A 15,641-nucleotide genomic window follows, 5' to 3' on the forward strand; every position below is an offset into this window, starting at 1 on the left:
AACATCCTCCAGCATGACCGGTTTGGCGGTGGGTCAGTCATGGTATGGGGTGGCATTTCTTTGGGGGGCCGTACAGCCCTCCATGTGCTCGCCAGAGGTAGCCTGACTGCCATTAGGTACCGAGATGAGATCCTCAGACCCCTTGTGAGACCATATGCTGGTGCGGTTGGCCCTGGGTTCCTCCTAATGCAAGACAATGCTAGACCTCGTGTGGCTGGAGTGTGTCAGCAGTTCCTGTAAGAGGAAGGTATTGATGCTATGGACTGGCCTGCCCGTTCCCCAGACCTGAATCCAATTGAGCACATCTGGGACATCATGTCTCGCTCCATCCACCAACGCCACATTGCACCACAGACTGTCCAGGAGTTGGCGGATGCTTTAGTCCAGGTCTGGGAGGAGATCCCTCAGGAGACCATCCGCCACCTCATCAGGAGCATGCCCAGGTGTTGTAGGGAGGTCATACAGGCACGTGGAGGCCACACACACTACTGAGCCTCATTTTGACTTGTTTTAAGAACATTACATCAAAGTTGGATCAGCCTGTAGTGTGGTTTTCCACTTTAATTTTGAGTGTGACTCCAAATCCAGACCTCCATGGGTTGATAAATTTGATTTCCATTGATAATTTGTGTGATTTTGTTGTCAGCACATTCAACTATGTAAAGAAAAAAGTATTTAATAAGAATATTTCATTCATTCAGATCTAGGATGTGTTATTTTAGTGTTCCCTTTATTTTTTTGAGCAGTGTATTATGACAGACCAGCTAGATCTACTGTCTCCATTTCACTTTGGCCATTGTTGTGGGCCTGCCCTCCCCTCAACAGCCTCAAATAGGCTATTTCATTTCACAAATAATATTTTATATTATTAATTTCAAACAACGGCATTAGCATGAGAAGAACTTACCAGTCCAAAAAGATGTCCTCTCCGCTCAAAGAATATTCCTCCATTTGGGAATCGCTAAATGAATGGTCCTCGATCAATTTCTTCTAAAATTGTGTGTACATCTGTATATCTAGACTTTTACAGCTATATCTAGACTATTACAGCTGTAAGTCGCTTGGGGTATGTCTCTATCAGTTTTGCACATCGAGAGACTGAAATTTTTTCCCATTCCTCCTTGCAAAACAGTTCCAGCTCAGTGAGGTTGGATGGAGAGCATTTGTGAACAGCAGTTTTCAGTTCTTTCCACAGATTCTCGATTGGATTCAGGTCTGGACTTTGACTTGGCCATTCTAACACCTGGATATGTTTATTTTTGAACCATTCCATTGTAGATTTTGCTTTATGTTTTGGATCATTGTCTTGTTGGAAGACAAATCTCCGTCCCAGTCTCAGGTCTTTTGCAGACTCCATCAGGTTTTCTTCCAGAATGGTCCTGTATTTGGCTCCATCCATCTTCCCATCAATTTTAACCATCTTCCCTGTCCCTGCTGAAGAAAAGCAGGCCAAAACCATGATGCTGCCACCACCATGTTTGACAGTGGGGATGGTGTGTTCAGGGTGATGAGCTGTGTTGCTTTTATGCCAAACATAACGTTTTGCATTGTTGCCAAAAAGTTCAATTTTGGTTTCATCTGACCAGAGCACCTTCTTCCACATGTTTGGTGTGTCTCCCAGGTGGCTTGTGGCAAACTTTAAACAACACTTTTTATGGATATCTTTAAGAAATGGCTTTCTTCTTGCCACTCTTCCATAAAGGCCAGATTTGTGCAATATACGACTGATTGTTGTCCTATGGACAGTCTCCCACCTCAGCTGTAGATCTCTGCAGTTCATCCAGAGTGATCATGGGCCTCTTGGCTGCATCTCTGATCAGTCTTCTCCTTGTATGAGCTGAAAGTTTAGAGGGACGGCCAGGTCTTGGTAGATTTGCAGTGGTCTGATACTCCTTCCATTTCAATATTATCGCTTGCACAGTGCTACTTGGGATGTTTAAAGCTTGGGAAATCTTTTTGCATCCAAATCCGGCTTTAAACTTCTTCACAACAGTATCTCGGACCTGCCTGGTGTGTTCCTTGTTCTTCATGATGCTCTCTGCGCTTTTGACGGACCTCTGAGACTATCACAGTGCAGGTGCATTTATACGGAGACTTGATTACACACAGGTGGATTGTATTTATCATCATTAGTCATTTAGGTCAACATTGGATCATTCAGAGATCCTCACTGAACTTCTGGAGAGAGTTTGCTGCACTGAAAGTAAAGGGGCTGAATAATTTTGCACGCCCAATTTTTCAGTTTTTGATTTGTTAAAAAAGTTTGAAATATCCAATAAATGTCGTTCCACTTCATGATTGTGTCCCACTTGTTGTTGATTCTTCACAAAACAATACAGTTTTATATCTTTATGTTTGAAGCCTGAAATGTGGCAAAAGGTCGCAAAGTTCAAGGGGGCCGAATACTTTCGCAAGGCATTGTACATGTGACTAACAGAAATGGAATAATGTGACCCTGAACAATAATGTGACCCTGGGGGGGGGGGGGGGGGGTCAAAATCAAAAGTAACAGCCAGTATCTGGTGTGGCCACCAGCTGCATTAAGTATTGCAGTGCATCTCCTCCTCATGGACTGCACTAGATTTGGCAGTTCTTGCTGTGAGATGTTACCCCACTCTTCCACCAAGGTACCTGCAAGTTCCCGGACATTCCTGGGGGGAATGGCCCTAGCCCTCACCCTCCGATCCAACAGGTCCCTGACGTGCACAATGGGATTGAGATCCGGGCTCTTCGCTGGCCATGACAGAACACTGACATTCCTGTCTTGCAGGAAATCACGTACAGAACGAGCAGTATGGCTGGTGGCATTGTCATGCTGGAGGGTCATGTCAGGATGAGCCTACATGAAGGGTACCACATGAGGTAGGAGGATGCCTTCCCTGTAACGCACAGTGATGAGATTGCCTGCAATGACAACAAGCTCAGTCCGATGATGCTGTGACACACCGCCCCAGACCATGACGGACCCTCCACCTCCAAATCTATCCCGCTCCAGAGTGCAGGCCTCGGTGTAACGCTCATTCCTTCGACGATAAACGCAAATCCCATCATCATCCCTCGTGAGACAAAACCGTGACTCGTCAGTAAAGAGCACTTTTTGCCAGTCCTGTCTGGTCCAGCGACGGTGGGTTTGTGCCCATAGGCAACGTTGTTGCCGGTGATGTCTGGTGAGGACCTGCCTACAACAGGCCTACAAGCCTTCAGTCCAGCCTCTCTCAGCCTATTGCGGACAGTCTGAGCACTGATGGAGGGATTGTGCGTTCCTGGTGTAACTCGTTGTTGATGCCATCCTGTACCTGTCCCGCAGGTGTGATATTCGGACGTACAGATCCTGTGCAGGTGTTGTTACACATGGTCTGCCACTGCGAGGACGATCAGCTGTCTGTCATGTCTCCCTGTAGCAGTGTCTTCGGCATCTCACAGTATGGACATTGCAATTTATTGCCCTGGCCACATCTGCAGTCCTCATGCCTCCTTGCAGCATGCCTAAGGCATGTTCACACAGATGAGCAGGGACACTGGGCATCTTTCTTTAGGTGTTTTTCAGAGTCAGTAGAAAGGCCTATTTAGTGTCCTAAGCTTTCATAACTGTGACCTTAATTGCCTACCGTCTGTTAGCTGTTTGTGTCTTAACGACCATTCCACAGAATGAAAAAATATCTAATTTGCTAGTCACTCCCCATGATCTCTAAACACCCACCCTAATAAAAACTGCTCCCTGGCAGTTGGAAAGGCAGTTGAAAACTCAGCAAAAAGACAGACAGGAGAATGGAAAAAGACCGGTCAAAAAAGAAGACGGACTAAAAACAGAGGAGGATCTGTTCGGGCGGGACCGTGTCTTGCAGGAGGGAGAGAGGAACATAGGCATGGCAAAGAGTTGACAGTCTTAGACTGAAACAGAACTTTAGGAAATGACCTCTGAAAAATGGACAGACCTGTTACACTTTGCTTGATCACTATCATACAGTGTGCTGCGATACAAAGCTGACTGCACCGAAGAGAGAGAGAGACCCCTACCATTGATTAAGTAAATATATTACAGCATTCTCTGTATTACTTCCTTGACTATGCGGTATTGAAAAATTATCATCTTAATTGATTAATCATAATCTCTTTGTTTCTTTTCATTGTATTTAACGTAATAATAAATCCTATCTTCATAAAGAAGTATAGTTCTCTCTTGCTTTGACAAATGCTGACTAATACAATTAAATGCCTTACATATCCTTTTAAGATTTTTGATATGTGATCAGAGTTTAAAGTTAATTGTTCTCTTTGGAGAAAAAAAAGATTACTGGTGCCCTCAACAACGTTATTAATTTAAAATATTAGGCAAATGAATTAAGTCACTAATTATCAACACCTATTAGACCACTAAAGTTCCTACAGAACTAAGGCACGTCACTGGAATAGCTTTCTGTTAATCCGGTCTCAAAAATGGAATACATAGCGCTTTTAAAGCTCTGTAAATGATTTGGTAATGTAGGCCTATATAATGGCAATATATGACAGCTACTCAGCTATCCTGGAGCCCATCCATGAGCAGACTTTATTAGTTCCAGTCAGCTCATTCTCACTGTTTAGTGGCTCAGAGAGAGATGGAGCCTGAAAATATTCAGCCCAAAGAACCCTAGTGGACAGGGCTCTCCAGCTGAGACAGCCATTTTGTGTGTGTGTGTGTGTCCTCAGTGCCTGGCAGTGCGCAACTTGCACACGGTGTTCCTGTCAAGTACGGTGATGCCGGCTGGAGTCTGGTCTCCTGCTAATGTCTTCATGAACAGAGTAGGGACAGGACTACCAGCCGATGCCGAAGGGTCACTCTCCTTGAGGCCAGCCATGATAATCAAGTTCAGAGAGAGCTCAGAGTGCCCATGAGGGCTGTACTCCGTTAGTCGGAGAGTCCAACAGCCCAGACACTTGATCAGCTTCAAGCCCTCGCCACCCACACTCACAAATAGAAACGTCTCCAGTCTTACTTCTGTCTAGACATGACACACTGCATGAACATTTCAACAGCACTTTTTCTTATTTAGAGCAATTCTATATTTACAGTTGTATCTCACAGCTGCGTCTTCCATTCCATTATGTCCAAATCAGCCCCCTCTAGTGCACATGGCACTACGGCACTGACTGATGTCATATTAACTTTGAGTTGACGTTGTCTTTCGTCCACAGGTGGCTGTGAAGAACAACATTGACGTTTTCTACTTCAGCGGGCTTATCCCACTCAACATCTTCTTCGTGGAGGATGGCAAAATGGGTACGTGTGTCTGGAAGCAAGTCACAAACACTCAATATCCAGGTCATTACCATAACAGTAGATTCATTATCACCATAGAGTTCGAAGAGTTTATTTTAGACCAACTTGAGGACCCTTGGTATAAAATAGACTCTTCACAGGAAGTAGCTCCCTGCTCAGTTCTGGTGTCACTCTTCTTTTGTTCCCCTCATCTGCATCAGAGCGACAGGTGTTCTTGGCCACCTGGAAAGACATCCCCAATGAGAACGAGCTTCAGTACCAGATTAAGGAGTGCCACTTAAATGCAGGTAGGTCTCCTTACATCTATGGATGAAAGCTATACAGTACCAGTCAAAAGTTTGGACACACCTACTCATTCAAGGGTTTCTTTATTTTTACTATTTTCTACATTGTAGAATGAAAGTGAAGACATCAAAACTATGAAATAACACATGGAATCGTGTAATAACCAAAAAATTGTTAAACAAATCAAAATATATTTCATATTTTAGATTCTTCAAAGTAGCAACCCTTTGCCTTAATGACAGCTTTGCACATTCTTGGCATACTCTCAACCAGCTTCACCTGTAATGCTTTTCCAACAGTCTTGAAGGAGTACCCACATATGCTGCTGCTTTTCCTTCACTCTGCGGTCCAACTCATCCCAAACCATCTCAATTGGGTTGAGGCCGGGTGATTGTTGAAGTCATCTGATGCAGCACTCCATCACTCTCCTTCTTGGTAAAATACCCCTTACACAGCCTGGAGGTGTGTTTTGGGTCATTGTCCTGTTGAAAAACAAATGATAGTCCCACTAAACCCAAACCAGATGGGATGGCGTATCGCTGAAGAATGCTGTGGTAGCCATTCTGTTTAAGTGTGCCTTGAATTCTAAATAAATCACCAAAATATCACCAGCAAAGCACACCTCCACACCTCCTCCTCCATGCTTCACGGTGGGAACCACACATGCTGAGTTCGTACGTTCACCTACTCTGCGTCTCACAAAGGCACGGTGGTTGGAACCAAAAATCTCAGATTTGGACTCAGACCAAAGGACAGATTTCCACCGATCTAATGTCCATTGCTCGTGTTTCTAACAAAAATAACATATCTCTAACTATGATATGTACTCTAAGGGCTGTCACTATTTTACTCTCTGGGTTTTCCTTCGTCCACTACTCCATGGTATGAAAACAGTGATACAGGTCTGGAATTAAAATGTGTACTGTGTGCTCAATGTCTATCATCAGAGCTGTTCACGCTGTGCTGTTGAATTTGAACCTTTGGTGGCTATTCTTGTCTCGAGCGTGATTCAGTCTTGAAGCACTTTGTGAGGACATAAGAGTTGATCCACAACGCCGCTACTATTTATGGGTGAAACACACACCACTTAGTCATCTACACAAATGAAAAAAAAGGCCTTTGAGGTTGTGAGTCTCATCGACAATCTAGCTGCCTGTATTCCTCTTCTGTATTTTTTATGTCAGAGGAGCTTTGTTAGGGGATATTGAAACTGGAGCTTAGTGTGGGGTTTTGAACTGCTGTGAGTACAAGTGAAGGATGTTGTCACTTCATGTTGGTGGTGTTTCCTATCGATTGAGTGCTGGTGATTCAGTGGAAGGAGACGTCATTTGATGAGGGGAGAGCATGCGAAGACGGATTAAAATGCATGAAGAGCTCTCTATGCATCCGTCTACAGTTGAAGTCAGAAGTTTACATACACCTTAGCCAAATACATTTAAACTCAGTTTTTCTTGGTGAGTCAGAAGTTTACATACACTCAATTAGTATTTGGTTGCATTGCCTTTAAAATGTTTAACTTGGCTCAAACATTTTGGGTAGCCTTCCACAAGCTTCCCACAATAAGTTGGGTGAATTTTGGCCCATTCCTCCTGACAAAGCTGGTGTAACTGAGTCAGGTTTGTAGGCCTCCTTGCTCACACACGCTTTTTCAGTTCTGCCCACAAATTTTCTATGGGATTGAGGTCAGGGCTTTGTGATGGCCACTCCAATACCTTGATTTTGTTGTCCTTAAGCCATTTTGCCACAACTTTGGAAGTATGCTTGGGGTCATTGTCCATTTGGAAGACCCATTTGTGACCAAGCTTTAACTTCCTGACTTGTCTTGAGATGTTGCTTCAATATATCCACATAATTGTCCTACCTCATGATGCCATCTATTTTGTGAAGTGCACCAGTCCCTCCTGCAGCAAAGCACCCCCACAACATGATGCTGCCACCCCGTGCTTCACGGTTGGGATGGTGTTCTTTGGCTTGCAAGCCTCCCCCTTTTTCCTCCAAACATAACAATGGTCATTTTGGCCAAACAGTTCTATTTTTGTCATCAGACCAGAGGACATTTCTCCAAAAAGTACGATCTTTGTCCCCATGTGCAGTTGCAAACAGTAGTCTGGCGGTTTTGGAGCAGTGGCTTCTTCCTTGCTGAGCGGCCTTTCAGGTTATGTCGATATATGACTTGTTTTACTGTGGGTATAGATACTTTTGTTGTTTCCTCCAGCATCTTCACAAGGTCCTTTGCTGTTGTTCTGGGATTGATTTGCACTTTTCGCACCAAAGTACGTTCATCTCTAGGAGACAGAACGCGTCTCCTTCCTGAGCGGTATGACGGCTGCGTGGTCCCATGGTGTTTATACTTGCGTACTATTGTTTGTACAGATGAACGTGGTACATACAGGCATTTGGAAATTGCTCCCAAGGATGAACCAGCCTTGTGAAGGTCTACAATTTTTTTTCTGAGGTCTTTGCTTGACATCATGGTAAAATCAAAAGAAACCAGCAGAGGCACTGCGTTTGAAGGTAGGCCTTGAAATACATCCACAGGTACACCTCCAATTGACACAAATTATGTGATTTAGACTATCAGAAGCTTCTAAAGCCATGACATAATTTTCTGGAATTTCCCAAGCTGTTTAAAGGCACAGTTAACTTAGTGTATGTAAACTTCTGTCCAACTGGAATTGTGATACAGTGAATTATAAGAAACTTGTGGAGTGGTTGAAAAATGAGTTAATGACCTAAGTGTATGTAAATTTCCGACTTCAACTTATTTAAACTTTTGATGCACTTAACAAACAATGGACAAATGACAGATTGTCATTTATTTCATCCATCAACTTATGAGCCCCGTAGAAAAACCCTTTCCCCATTACATGCTTAGTCAGTTTTTAACAGATATGAAATCTCTGTGTGTGCTTCGGTGACTTGGTGAGGTTTTGGCCTGTTGTCTTCACAGAGCTCAAGTCTGAATCACAATTACTACTATCCTCTCCTTTCACTGATCTAACATGTTGAGCCAACTACAGGACAGAGAGGGCAGTTATTGTTTTGGGAAGGTAGTATATGGAGGGGAGTAGCTTTAGTTATTGTTTAGTACACATGCAAGGTCTGATTTACCAAAATGGACAGGTGACCTTTGAAACCACAAAATCAAATAATTTCCTAATTTGTGTTCACCACACTGAAGCCAGTTGATTAAACACAGAGCTGAGGCATTGGTTTAAAAGAGATGCTACTGGTTTACTGGAGAACCAGATAACATGACTAGGGGTTTTAAGTGGTAGCATTCATTGGTGGAATTGGCCTTTTCCTCTAACCTTCTTGCTGTGTTGCAGTAACCACAACATCACCGCCTTAAGTTCCAGGGTTACACACCTGCCTACAATTTATTTGTCGATATCATTCCATTCACACCTACAGGAACACATGTGCACACACATACAGATTCACACACACTCTCTCAAACACACAAATGCACACTCTCATATTCTCATTATTTCAGCATTTTCATTCCAATAATGCCTGATCCTCCTACGCCACTCTGGGGTCACAAAGTATTGACCCTCTCCAGCCCCAGGTTACAAGGACAGCTCCGCTCATACATTCCCTCACCTTGGCTGTGATAAGCAGCTTTGGAGTGTGGAAATTAATGGAATGATTGGAGGCTCTTTTCATGTTCATTGTCACTGGCACTCTGTGAGCTAAATACAGTGTGAGAGGAAGCTGGGTTCTTTGGAGAAATGCTTTTTCTGGGAAATGGGTTGTTGGTTTCATTAGTTATTTGTACATCCATTTCCACACCTAGTAAATTGTTTTATGGGTAGCTATTGTAAATTCAGACTGGAATGGTGAGTCTTTCTCATCTTCATATTAAGATAATGGTAGAGCAGTGGTATTCAAACTATTTCAGCAGGGACCCCATTTTTTTTTCCACAATCCCAAATCTAATGAGACAACCTTAGTGTACGTTTAGATTTTTACATCAAATAATCTTCAATTCATTACATTCTTCTCTTTTATCAAAATTAAGAGAAACAATGACTACATTTCCACAATGAAATAGATTTTTGAATTGATCTTTCTTAAAAAGTACAAACTACAAACAAAAGTTTGTATATTGTCCCATAAAGTAATCTGTACTCTGCTTGACATGCAATACTCCATTAGCATAATTTAAAACAAGGCTTTTTCCGCAGCCACTGTAGAGCCATGAGTCACAAATAAAAAAAATATACAGTGCCTTGCGAAAGTATTCGGCCTCCTTGAACTTTGCGACCTTTTGCCACATTTCAGGCTTCAAACATAAAGATATAAAACTGTATTTTGTGAAGAATCAACAACAAGTGGGACACAATCATGAAGTGGAACGACATTTATTGGATATTTCAAACTTTTTTAACAAATCAAAAACTGAAAAATTGGGCGTGCAAAATTATTCAGCCCCTTTACTTTCAGTGCAGCAAACTCTCTCCAGAAGTTCAGTGAGGATCTCTGAATGATCCAATGTTGACCTAAATGACTAATGATGATAAATACAATCCACCTGTGTGTAATCTAGTCTCCGTATAAATGCACCTGCACTGTGATAGTCTCAGAGGTCCGTTAAAAGCGCAGAGAGCATCATGAAGAACAAGGAACACACCAGGCAGGTCCGAGATACTGTTGTGAAGAAGTTTAAAGCCGGATTTGGATACAAAAAGATTTCCCAAGCTTTAAACATCCCAAGGAGCACTGTGCAAGCGATAATATTGAAATGGAAGGAGTATCAGACCACTGCAAATCTACCAAGACCTGGCCGTCCCTCTAAACTTTCAGCTCATACAAGGAGAAGACTGATCAGAGATGCAGCCAAGAGGCCCATGATCACTCTGGATGAACTGCAGAGATCTACAGCTGAGGTGGGAGACTCTGTCCATAGGACAACAATCAGTCGTATATTGCACAAATCTGGACTTTATGGAAGAGTGGCAAGAAGAAAGCCATTTCTTAAAGATATCCATAAAAAGTGTTGTTTAAAGTTTGCCACAAGCCACCTGGGAGACACACCAAACATGTGGAAGAAGGTGCTCTGGTCAGATGAAACCAAAATTGAACCTTTTGGCAACAATGCAAAACATTATGTTTGGCGTAAAAGCAACACAGCTGAACACACCATCCCCACTGTCAAACATGGTGGTGGCAGCATCATGGTTTGGGCCTGCTTTTCTTCAGCAGGGACAGGGAAGATGGTTCAAATTGATGGGAAGATGGATGGAGCCAAATACAGGACCATTCTGGAAGAAAACCTGATGGAGTCTGCAAAAGACCTGAGACTGGGACGGAGATTTGTCTTCCAACAAGACAATGATCCAAAACATAAAGCAAAATCTACAATGGAATGGTTCAAAAATAAACATATCCAGGTGTTAGAATGGCCAAGTCAAAGTCCAGACCTGAATCCAATCGAGAATCTGTGGAAAGAACTGAAAACTGCTGTTCACAAATGCTCTCCATCCAACCTCACTGAGCTCGAGCTGTTTTGCAAGGAGGAATGGGAAAAAATTTCAGTCTCTCGATGTGCAAAACTGATAGAGACATACCCCAAGCGACTTACAGCTGTAATCACAGCAAAAGGTGGCGCTACAAAGTATTAACTCAAGGGGGCTGAATAATTTTGCACGCCCAATTTTTCAGTTTTTGATTTGTTAAAAAAGTTTGAAATATCCAATAAATGTCGTTCCACTTCATGATTGTGTCCCACTTGTTGTTGATTCTTCACAAAAAAATACAGTTTTATATCTTTATGTTTGAAGCCTGAAATGTGGCAAAAGGTCGCAAAGTTCAAGGGGCCCGAATACTTTCGCAAGGCACTGTATATTTCACTGGTCACTCCCAAAGCCAATTCCTCCTTTGACCGCCTTTCCTTCCAGTTCTCTACGGTGTAGTATTATGGTATACTAATTAGAGGTCGACCAATTATGATTTTCCAACGCCGATACCGATTATTGGAGGACAAAAAAAAGCTGATACCGATTATTCGGCCGATAAAAAATAAGTGTGTGTGTGTGTAATATATATATATATATATATATATATATATATATATATATATATAATATTACACACACACACACACACACACATTTTTGTAATAATGACAATTGCAACAATACTGAATGAGCAATGAACACTTATTTTAACTTAATATAATACATATGGGCTTTTGGATGGGTGTTCTTAAGGTGATTTCACAGGTTGGTGGTATTTTTTGATTTAGCCGTTGCTGACCCCATGCTTACATCTTTATCACAAATAAGACACCTTGCTTTCCCTGGTGCCAATTCCATGTAATAGTCCCACACTGGTGCTCTGCTTTTCTCTGCCATCTGTAAAACACACACAGCTCTGAAGTGACAATGATACTGAAGAGTCTGCTTAGGAGACAAATACTCTCAACTGTTTGAATAAAAAATAGAGTTTAAGTTACCTGTGATGAATGTTGAAAACAAAAACTGTAATTTCTACATGCAGGAAATCCTATTTTAATAATGGACATGGTAAGAATTGACTACCAAAGTGCGAGTCATAATTCCCATGACACCTAGCAAAATCTGAAAAGCGGTTCCTTCATTCATTTATTCCATAGGATATTTTTAGATTCACTTAAAATAAGGTCTGTGTTTCGTGTAGGTTTACACCACCTTGCCAATTTTATAACTGTGTAGATATCCATAGGACAAGGTAACTCTAATCAATATTGGCTAAATATAAGCGAAGATCATTTTTTTTGTAGTGGATTTATGAAAATATTTTGACAAACGTTACCTTATCCTAGTAAGATTTACACGGGTATCAAAACGCAGAGGTGGTTTAAGCCTGAACCCTAACCTGCACGAAGCACAGACCTTATTTGAAGTAGATCAAGACATTCTCTATGGAAGACATGAACAGAGGCGGTTTAAGCCTGAAACACAGACCTTATTTGAAGTAGATCAAGACATTCTCTATGGAAGACATGAACGGTAAAATAACGAAGGAACCCCTTTCAAGTTCAGCCGCAAGTTATTACAGGAATTATAACGCGTCGACTATTTCTTTCTAAACCATATACCTTTGACTATTACGAGCCTGCTGCTGCCTACCACCCCTCAGTCAGACTGCTCTATCAAATCATAGACTTAACTATAATAAAACACATAGAAATACGAGCATTAGGTCAAATCCGGAAACTTATCACCTCGAAAAACAAAACGTTTATTCCGTTCCGTATTTTATCTAAAGGGTGGCATCCATGAGTCTAAATATTCCTGCTACATTGCACAACCTTCAATGTTATGTCATAATTACGTAAAATTCTGGCAAATTAGTTCGCAAAGAGCCAGGCGGCCCAAACTGTTGCATATACCCTGACTCTGCGTGCAATGAACGCAAGAGAAGTGACACAATTTCACCTGGTTAATATTGCCTGCTAACCTGGATTTCTTTTAGCTAAATATGCAGGTTTAAAAATATATACTTCTGTGTATTGATTTTAAGAAAGGCATTGATGTTTTTGGTTAAGTACACATTGGAGCAACGACAGTCGTTGATTGATTATTTTTTATAAGATACGTTTAATGCTGCTAGCAACTTACCTTGGCTTACTGCATTCGCATAACAGGTAGGCTCCTCGTGAGGCAGGTGGTTAGAGCGTTGGACTAGTTAACTGTAAGGTTGCAAGATTGGAAGATTGGATTCCCCCGAGCTGACAAGGTAAAAATCTGTCGTTCTGCCTCGTTCCTAGGCCGTCATTGAAAATAAGAATGTGTTCTTAACTGACTTAACTGAAATATTAAATAAAGGTGTAAAAATTTACAATAAAAAAAATCTGCAAAATCGGCGCCCAAAAATAACGATTTCCGATTGTTATGAAAACTTGAAATCTGCCCTAATTAAATCGGCCATTCCGATTGAATCAGTCGACCTCTAATACTAATGGTATGACTGGTATAGCAAATCCGAAACATTTGTTACCAAGTTGGCAAATTACTAGCTAGCTAATGAGGGTAATCTCTCATCACTTTAAATGGTCTTGAATCATGCTTTTGATTTTAGTGTATATCACATTTGCCCAGTAATCAGTGTTTGTCTCTCTTCTTCATTTGAAGACATAGCATGTCAATGTGATAGTGGTTGGATGGTTTCAAAGGCTGTTATTAGAATACAACAGACATCCTTTCTGCCCTTAAAAAGACTATTCGACAATTCACTTTCTGCCTAGAAAATGACAAGCCACTGACCACTTAAGTTGCCACTCACATTAAAACAAAGTGGGGTAACAAAAAACAGTCATCTGCCATCTATGACTGACAAGTGTTGCTCCAAGGTAAATGGTTTGAGCGTGGGAGCCTTGCCCACCAGAAGTCTCCCTGCAGACTATAACCTAATAAAGACACGTCGTACAGGAAGATGTTCCACTGCACTGTAGGAGAGATCAACTTCTCTTTTCCACTGTGACTAGTCCTGCCTCTTTCTTTTTTTAACCCTTCTTTTTCTCCTTCTCTCCATTCACCGCCTGCTTCTCAGGACTCCTTTCAAGGCTCTTCGCCTCACCTCTCCACTCCCTCTTTCCCTGAAGGAGACTTCACACAAGCTATTTAATGATAACCCACACCATGCCCTGTTGCCCCCAGACAACAGGGTGACTAAGGGGGGAGAGTGGTGGCACTGACCAGTGCTCAGGACAGGACCTACAATGGGACATGGCCTCGGGGTCAGCGGTTATGGTAGTGGTAGTTAGTCCTTTGACCTATGATTTTAAGCCCCTTAGACATAGTGTCTAGTGCCATCCCCCCACATCTAGATGTGAGATCTGGAAGTTGTAGTAGCTACTCCCTGTACTGACAGTCCACAATAAGAATGCAGCATACACACTGTTAGAAGTTACCTTAGCTCTGTTTCTTCCTTAAAGTCCTACTTAGATCGTGACACTTTTTTTTCCTCACGTAGAAGCACAAAGGAGGGACTTAGCTCCTGCAGTTGTTTTGTGAAGCTAATGTAGATGTATTAGCTGAGCTGCTCCCTGCTGCCAGTAGTTAGCCATGCTCACAGAGAAACCATTAGAGTTGCCTTAAGGGTAAAGATTGACTGGGACAGAGGAATAGGCAGCTGATGTAGGTCATGGAAATGTAATGATATATCAGGCAACGTGTGTAGTCTAATATGAGTCAAGAGCAGCGAACAGGATATGATAAAGCTATTATTCTGAATTTTGTCTTACAACAAGATGGAGATTAAAATGTAATGTATCGAGTCCCTCAGTCCTAGTTTTTAGATGAAGCTGCAAACCAATAATGGAAACTCTTCCTAATCCGTAGACTAGAGAATGAAGCGTCCAAAAATGAAGCTGCTATTGTACAATACCTCAGTCAATAGATAACTCCTCTCTCAGTTCTGTATGTCTAAATGAGTACTGTAAGTACAAAGAATGAATTTGAACTGCTGAACCGCAATACACCAGAGAATGCACTTATCCAATGTGCACTTAACAGTAGTCAACCTTAGGCAAAGCTTAGCCCCAAGGCCTGTATTCTATGTAGCGCTGATTTCCACCTAGAGTTGCAAAATTCCATTTTTTTTATTTTTTTATTACATTTTCAATTTAAGGATTCCCTCTCAGCTTATTCCCTCATGATTCCAGAAATCCTTTAACCACGATTTCTCCCCAAAATGTTTTGCATTTCGATCCCAACTTCAACTATATTCCTGACTCGTATGTAATGTGGCCTTGTAGACACGGTGTCGGGGAAGCTGCAGAACGACAACATCTACACCATCGCCAAGAGGAACGTGGAGGGCCAGGATATGCTCTACCAGTCCCTCAAGCTCACCAACGGCATCTGGATCCTGGCTGAGCTCCGCATCCAACCCGGCAACCCCAACTACACAGTAAGACACCCACCGAACCTCAACCCTCCTAATTCAGAACTCACACATATTGTAGAACGTTTTTATCGGTAAAGGTCTGAAGTGCCAAGCAGAAGGCAAGGTAGCACACTCATATTTCCTGGCAAGGAGGGTTGGCTTTCATACATCAAATAAAACCATACTCATTGGTGGATGATATACCATTTGTTGACTGTAT

At 42.1% G+C, this 15,641-nt stretch overlaps 1 protein-coding gene across 4 annotated transcripts in view; it reads left to right on the top strand.

Annotated features, from left to right (window-relative positions):
- LOC139418201 (adaptor related protein complex 2 subunit beta 1) overlaps positions 1–15,641 on the top strand; it is an 84,995-nt gene that overhangs the window by 64,432 nt on the left and 4,922 nt on the right. For all 4 annotated transcript variants that reach the window (XM_071167471.1, XM_071167470.1, XM_071167473.1 and 1 more), the window contains 3 exons: positions 5,176–5,260; positions 5,461–5,547; positions 15,291–15,445. In XM_071167471.1, coding sequence (XP_071023572.1) covers positions 5,176–5,260; positions 5,461–5,547; positions 15,291–15,445 — 327 coding nt within the window. The remainder of the gene's footprint in view (positions 1–5,175; positions 5,261–5,460; positions 5,548–15,290; positions 15,446–15,641) is intronic.

The sequence above is a fragment of the Oncorhynchus clarkii genome, chromosome 10 (assembly GCF_045791955.1).
Source record: "Oncorhynchus clarkii lewisi isolate Uvic-CL-2024 chromosome 10, UVic_Ocla_1.0, whole genome shotgun sequence".
NCBI lineage: Eukaryota > Metazoa > Chordata > Actinopteri > Salmoniformes > Salmonidae > Oncorhynchus > Oncorhynchus clarkii.